General features: G+C 49.5%; 1 protein-coding gene across 1 annotated transcript; it reads right to left on the reverse strand.

Annotated features, from left to right (window-relative positions):
- Positions 1-711: 711 nt before the first annotated feature.
- Positions 712-5,913, reverse strand: LOC119105831 (splicing factor U2AF 50 kDa subunit). The gene is made up of 2 exons (XM_037229372.1): positions 5,791-5,913; positions 712-2,915 (listed from the first exon to the last, which is right to left on the reverse strand). The coding sequence occupies exon 2, from the start codon at positions 2,785-2,787 to the stop codon at positions 1,480-1,482; it is 1,308 nt and encodes a 435-aa protein (XP_037085267.1). The 5' UTR covers positions 2,788-2,915; positions 5,791-5,913; the 3' UTR covers positions 712-1,479.
- Between the last annotated feature and the right edge of the window lie 573 nt (positions 5,914-6,486).

A 6,486-nucleotide genomic window follows, 5' to 3' on the forward strand; every position in this document is an offset into this window, starting at 1 on the left:
CGAAAGCAGAGCACTCGTCCGCCAGCTGACTGGCCCAAAATGCTATTATCCATATGCACCTGCACACATCGTGGCAAGCATCGCGTATCCTCGGAAGAGACCGATCGGGTTGGAAGGGAGCACCCCAATCAAACACGACCCCACGTCCGATCCCATTCCACGCGCGGACAAAGCCTAGAATGAGGCATGGAACGGACGGGCCCAGCCGCCAGTGGTCTGGTGATGACTGAGAGCTCGAGGAACGCGCTATGGCGACTTGCCGTCGAACACAGGTCAAAGGCGGTTGACGACCATGCAGGAGTGCTCAGCCAACTCACCACGTGTGCTGATCTCAAGACTCGTCTTCAGCTGGCCTTTCGCTTCAATTCCTTGCGGCCGCGTATCACGTGTTAAGCCAGATCGCATGCCGCTATGCCTAAACGCATCCACTGCGTGCAGAAGGCATTCTAGCATTACGACAAAACACGAGAACGCATATTTTTCCTGAGCACTATTTCATAATTTCATCTCATAAAAACTAACGCAGCCATTTACTTCCAGCTGCGTCGTGATTCACACGTAACAGAAAGATTTCAATCGTCTTTTTTTGCAATACATTACTACATTGTATGATGCAGAATTCCTATCAACGACGGGATAAGACTAAATTGTCATCATATTCAGCGTGCGCCGACACTTCGAGTATTTCGATCACCCGGCACGATGCAAATGTCTGGTTCGGGGCGATGTGTATTGGCTTCACTCCACATAATCACGAAATGCCGTCTGGTTTCATTTTCGATACGATCACGTCGGGGAAATTCAGACACGGGATAGAGGTCCATGGTTTACTTGGACAGGCAATGACAGCCCTAACAAGCCAGCTGAATGCGAGGATAGGTGAGTGGAAGGAAATCCCATCACTGTTCACAGGCCCATAATCCAGATCGCACAATGTCCGAACTTTTAGCGTCAGGTGGAGTGATAATCGACGTTTACAAGTTCAAGGGAGGCAGAGGGTCTCACGAGAAAGGGAGGAACGCAGCAAAGGAATACACGGGCTACATGGACAAGCGCGTGTCGCTCACCAAATGAAAAAGCGTCGAAACAATGATCATGCTCGCCATCCAAAATGGCGCAGCTCACTTGCAGGCTGGCGTTTGAAGTCGTGACATTTCGAGAACGCAGATGACATGGTAACACCCATACTCCGCACGGCCGGCATGGCCCTAGCTAAAAGACCACCCAAAGTGGACAGAACTCTTCTTGAGTGACTGCCAACACCGCTTCCTGTGAGGTGAGTCTGCCGAACCAAATCCCCGTCGCAGTCAGCCTGACCGACCGAGCGGCATTTGCCCGCCGGCCGCACCGGACACCAGCGACGGCAACAGGCAGCTGACAGTCGCAGTCGCCAGGCGCCGGCGGTCGGGCCGGTCGGGCCGGCCGGGCCGTCACGCGCCCGCCCGAACGCCACTCCCCTGGCACCGGAGCACGAGCCGCTCAGAAGTCGCGCCGGTGGTAGCGGTCCGGGTCGACGTACGACGTGACGACGACGCGGCTGGCGAACTTGCGGCCTGTCAGCTGCTGCTGCGCCTTCTGGCAGTCCATCACCGAGTTGAACTCAACAAACACCTTGCCGAGGCCGGGCACCTCGACGCCGTCGATGGGCCGCGGGATCTCGATGCTCTTGACGACGCCGTACTTGTTGCACTCCATCTTGATGTCCTCGACGATGTCCTCGTACTCCTCATCGTCGCGCAGCTCGTCGGGCGTGACCATGTTGAGCAGGCAGAGCACCTCAGTGGCGGGCCCGGCGCCGCCGGTCAGCTGCAGACCCGGCACCTGGATCTGCACCGGTGCCATCATGCCAGAGCCCTTGTTGCCGATGTTGGCGCGCTGCACGATCAACTTCTTGTCACCCAGCTGCATGCCGTTCAGGCCCTGGATCGCCTGCTCCGTCAGCGAGAGGTCGGCGTACTCGCAGAAGGCGAAGCCCTTGCTGAGGCCCGTGCCAGAGTCCTTGACGAGGTTGAAGCCGCGCAGCTGGCCGAACGACATAAGCAGCTCCTTCACCTGGTCCTCGGTCAGGTACGTGGGCAGGCCGCCGACGAAGATCTTGTTGGGCGAGTCGGGCACGACGGTGGAGATGACGCCCACGACGCCCGGCACAGAAGACGCTGGTCCGTCGGTGATGCCCGGCATCGGCTGGTAGTCGTGCGGCCGCCGGATCTTCAGGCTCTGCCCCTTCAGGTTGATACCGTCAAACGCCACCGCCTGCGTGCACTCGTCGATGGAGCGGAACTCGAGGAAGGCGAAGTTCTTATCCAAGTTGATCTGGCAGGCGAGCACCGGGCTACCGGCCGCCTGCGCCAGCCCGCTCAGGTGCATCTGCTGATTGAAGAACTCCATCATCTCCTCCTCGGTGACGCCGAACGGGATGTTGCCGACGTAGAGGCGGCGCGCCTGCCGCGTCACCGTCGAGCCCGTCACGCTGCTGTTGAGCGAGTCCGGGATGGGGTTGGTGGGGATCTGACCGGCAGCCTGCATGGCCTTGTACTGCACCGGCGAGATGTGCTCGAACCCTGGCGGCGGCACGTCCCAGTACTTGCTCGGCGTCTTCCGCGTCAGCTTGATCACGCCGCTGCGCGAGTCGCCGCGCGGCGAGCGGTCCCGCTTGCTGTCCCGCCTGTCGCGCGAGCGCGAGCGGCGCCGGCGGTCCCTGTCGCGCGAGCGCGAGCGGCGCCGGTCGCGGTCACGGTCGCGGTCGCGGTCGCGGTCGCGGTCACGGCTTCGGTCGTCGCCGACCATGGTGCGCAGCTGCTGACCTGAGACCTAGGCTGAAAGGCGGTGGCGGAGACGGCGGCGCGGTGGCGGCTTGTCCGGCTCCTGGCTCGCGCTGAAACTGCCGTGGGGTCCGCGGCCTGTGGCTGCTGCTCCTAGAGGACAAATTGAGACCACTTTGCAATGCATACAATGCTTTGTGCACTCATGCGCTGGGGCACGCCACAAACAGACAAGTCAAATCGAGCACAGGAGACCCCAAGAAGAATACTGAACTGTTGTGTCATGTGTAGTTCACAGCCATTCATGGATGCCCCTGCAGGTATATTTTTATTCAACTAGGAAATGGAGACAGGATCAGGATATTGGAAAAAAGGAACAGCAAACTCATGCCTTGTGCACTTCCAAAGTATTAAGGCCTACATACCTTGAATGGTGGCAAGGAAGCTATTCTTCAAAAGATCCAAATACATCTTAGGCAACTATGCATTTATCAACACCCATAGCATGTAGCAATTAGACAAAAGCAGCTTAAAAATTCCTTGCCATAACATGACAGGTATCCCAACCTAGCACATAAAAGGCAGTGGCTTGTGAGCGGCCCAACAGAGGCTTCATCTTAATGTGGGGTTTCAGCTGGGAAAGCCATATTGTCAAATAGAAAGAAATTGTCATCACCAAGATCCTATTGAGACCTCAAATCCTTGACTTCCTGAGCTTGGATCCAACTGTTCATTAGCTTGAGTCAAACCACACTTTTATAATTGGTGCATGCCCAGGAATAACAGATTAAACTGCCAATAGTACAGCAACCAGCCCTGCCTACCTCTTCTTCAATGTGATGCAATGCTCAGTCCAAAGCAACACACTTAATACTTTCTATCATATCATCATGCTTCAAGCCCTTTGAAAAATGGCATCATCCCATCTAGCACATTCTGTTCTCTCATATTTAGCATCTGATAGCATTTGTAAGCAAAAATATATTTGATTAAAGGAAACATGTGTCAATAACCAAAAGTCACAACAAGGAAAACATATAACTTATGTGAGGAAAGAAACACACTTTCCACAGGCATGACACACATAAATACAAACATATTAATGTAAATACTGACTGTTCATAATATGTGTAAGGCATGCTAAGGGCATACACAAAGGCAACTATTCCATTTTCAGAAAATAAAAACCAAAGCTTTCTCTTTTATAAGAGGTTATCTGTAACAAATAAACTGATATCATTTTTGCATCATGTGGTAGGATGCACATGAGAGTAGAAAATGTCCTTCGAACCCATACCAAAACCACAAGTAACATTATACTGCAGGCCCACATAAAAGCTTTCTTTGCCCTACATACCAATCACTGCTTTTAACTGAAAGTAACTGCCAAGCACACAATTACTTTTACAACAAACCAACATTTTGAATTGTGAAATTGCTGAGAGATAGTGTTGGCTCAGGATCACAAATCCATAATAATGTTTAATGATAAGTGAATGACACAAATTGTTACCAATATGCTTGTCAGCGGTAGAAATAATTCAGGTTTTTCAACGAAATGGAATGCAATAGGATGGTCACGCACACTCTTGTGCACATGACTGCCCTCCACAGAGATCACATGGGAATAAATTAGGTCTATCTGCAGGCATAAAAAATGCAGAGGCACTGCTTCGACCATTTCTTATTTATGTACCCAGGTTTGCTTGCCATGTGAAAGCATGGTTGTCCTTGCAAATGTTTCAAGAAAAATCTCTCAATCCTTGTCCTCCAATGCTGCAACCAGTGGACAAGTTTGAAAGTGAAAACTTCTTTTTCTCAAAAACCTGTAAATAATGATGAAGATGAGCTCAAGCCAAATCAAATCAAAAGTGCTTCAGCATTTTGTGCATGTGTGTGCAAAATGTCCAGTAACAAATTAATTTGTCAACAATGTTGTTACCAGGATGCTTCACCATTTTACTGTTTCACAACTACACCAAGAGGCGCATCTCAGATTATGAAAATTTAAGATGATAGGTAGAAATCACACTTATTGTGATAACTTTGGCATGTGTTTTTGCAATGATTTCATGTCACCATATGCATGAATGTGTCGGGATTGCTTGAATCCTCTACTTTCAGGTTCCTTCCAAGCTTAAGTAACTACACTTTAATCTCAATAGTACTTTTTGTTGGGACAATACTGACACTGCACTGATGCAACCCTGAAAAACATTTGTGGCTAATGTACAATTACTGGCTAGACTGTAAAGGATATCCAGCCCCTTACACCAGCCTATGAAAGTGCATCCACTGTGCCTGCACATAACATCATCAGTGTGCTCAACAACATGCTTGTGTGCACTGAAATCAGGCCAAGACACTTTTAAGCTCAACTTTCACCTTAATTAAGTGCAAAAAAATGTTTAAGGGTAATTTTGTGAGGCATTTGTCCACCACACCCAATTCATTGAAATATTGGCTCTTGACACTGGAATTGGTAGCTCTATTCACCACACTGTCAACATCAGAATCTTTGCTGTGTGTGCTAAAATTTTGGCCACCATGTGGCAGATGTGCTAAACATAATAAAAAACAAGCATTTTTGCAGTCTGATCCTCAGGGACTGTGCATAATAGCCTACAGACATGCAAGCTATAGCCAGATATATGGGTCTGTGCATTTAATCTTGCTCTGGAACATGAGCTCTATGGCCCAATGGCTCAAATTTTGATTTGGCCCCACTCCCACTAAGCAGCAAATATTTCCTTTCAAAACGCCCGGCCGCGGCGACCGCAAACCTGTCCTTGATAGCAAACAGGGAGACTGCTTCAGGTTCATGGTTACATTTAATTCATCACGGACACTCTATGCTGGTTTTTATGGCAAACCAATGACATAAAGTACAGAGGAGGTTCAAACTGAATTAATACATTATTCTGCTTAACGGGCCACGAGCGCGAGACGTGAAACGACGCAGGTTATCGGTACAACATCAGGAACAAACGAAATGAACGCAATCACAACTGGATATTGCAAAAATTACCTTTCCAGCAGAGCCTTCTTTAGTTTGCCCAAGATGTGCAGCAGAAATCTGAATGCTTGACAACCTTACGCACACCTCGGCCCGGCGCCCCACCACCTCGACACAATCTTCTTAACAAGGGTTTGAAACTGGGAAGAGCGGTTGATTCTCAAACACGCGATGCACACCAAAGACCTGAATGACGTCATTGAAGCCTATCATTTCTTTCTGTTTCATCATCAGTTTCTGGTGAAGAGCAGAGGCGGACCCTGTGGGAGGGGCCGAGGGGCAGATCCAGGATTTTGACATGAGTGGATGGGGAAGGGGCGGTAGTTCCTATATTTATGGGTCTCCCAAAAAATCCGCGCATACCGGCCATTAAATTCTAAGATTTCTAGTCTAATATTTTATACAGAAGCCCTTCCATGGTAAACCTTGTCATTTGCAAGCTGTTATTCGCATAAAACATGACAAAATGCATATGAAGTTGCCTGAAAGGTGTTATTAAAACTAAGCACGATCTTCATTCCTCGCATATTTACATTCCACGGGCTGGTCAATGTGATCAGCTGGTGGCGGATGACTCGTGCATAGTTTTTGCTCTATTTGTTATGAAGGAGTACAAAATATCCTAGAATTTGAGATACTTGAATAATGTGATGCACAAGTCAAAAAAGTGTCACGACTTCAATAAGCAACGGAATTACACATATGACG

Source organism: Pollicipes pollicipes, unplaced genomic scaffold (genome assembly GCF_011947565.3).
Source record: "Pollicipes pollicipes isolate AB1234 unplaced genomic scaffold, Ppol_2.1 Scaffold_6138;HRSCAF=7277_pilon_pilon_pilon, whole genome shotgun sequence".
NCBI classification, from domain to species: Eukaryota; Metazoa; Arthropoda; class Thecostraca; order Pollicipedomorpha; family Pollicipedidae; genus Pollicipes; species Pollicipes pollicipes.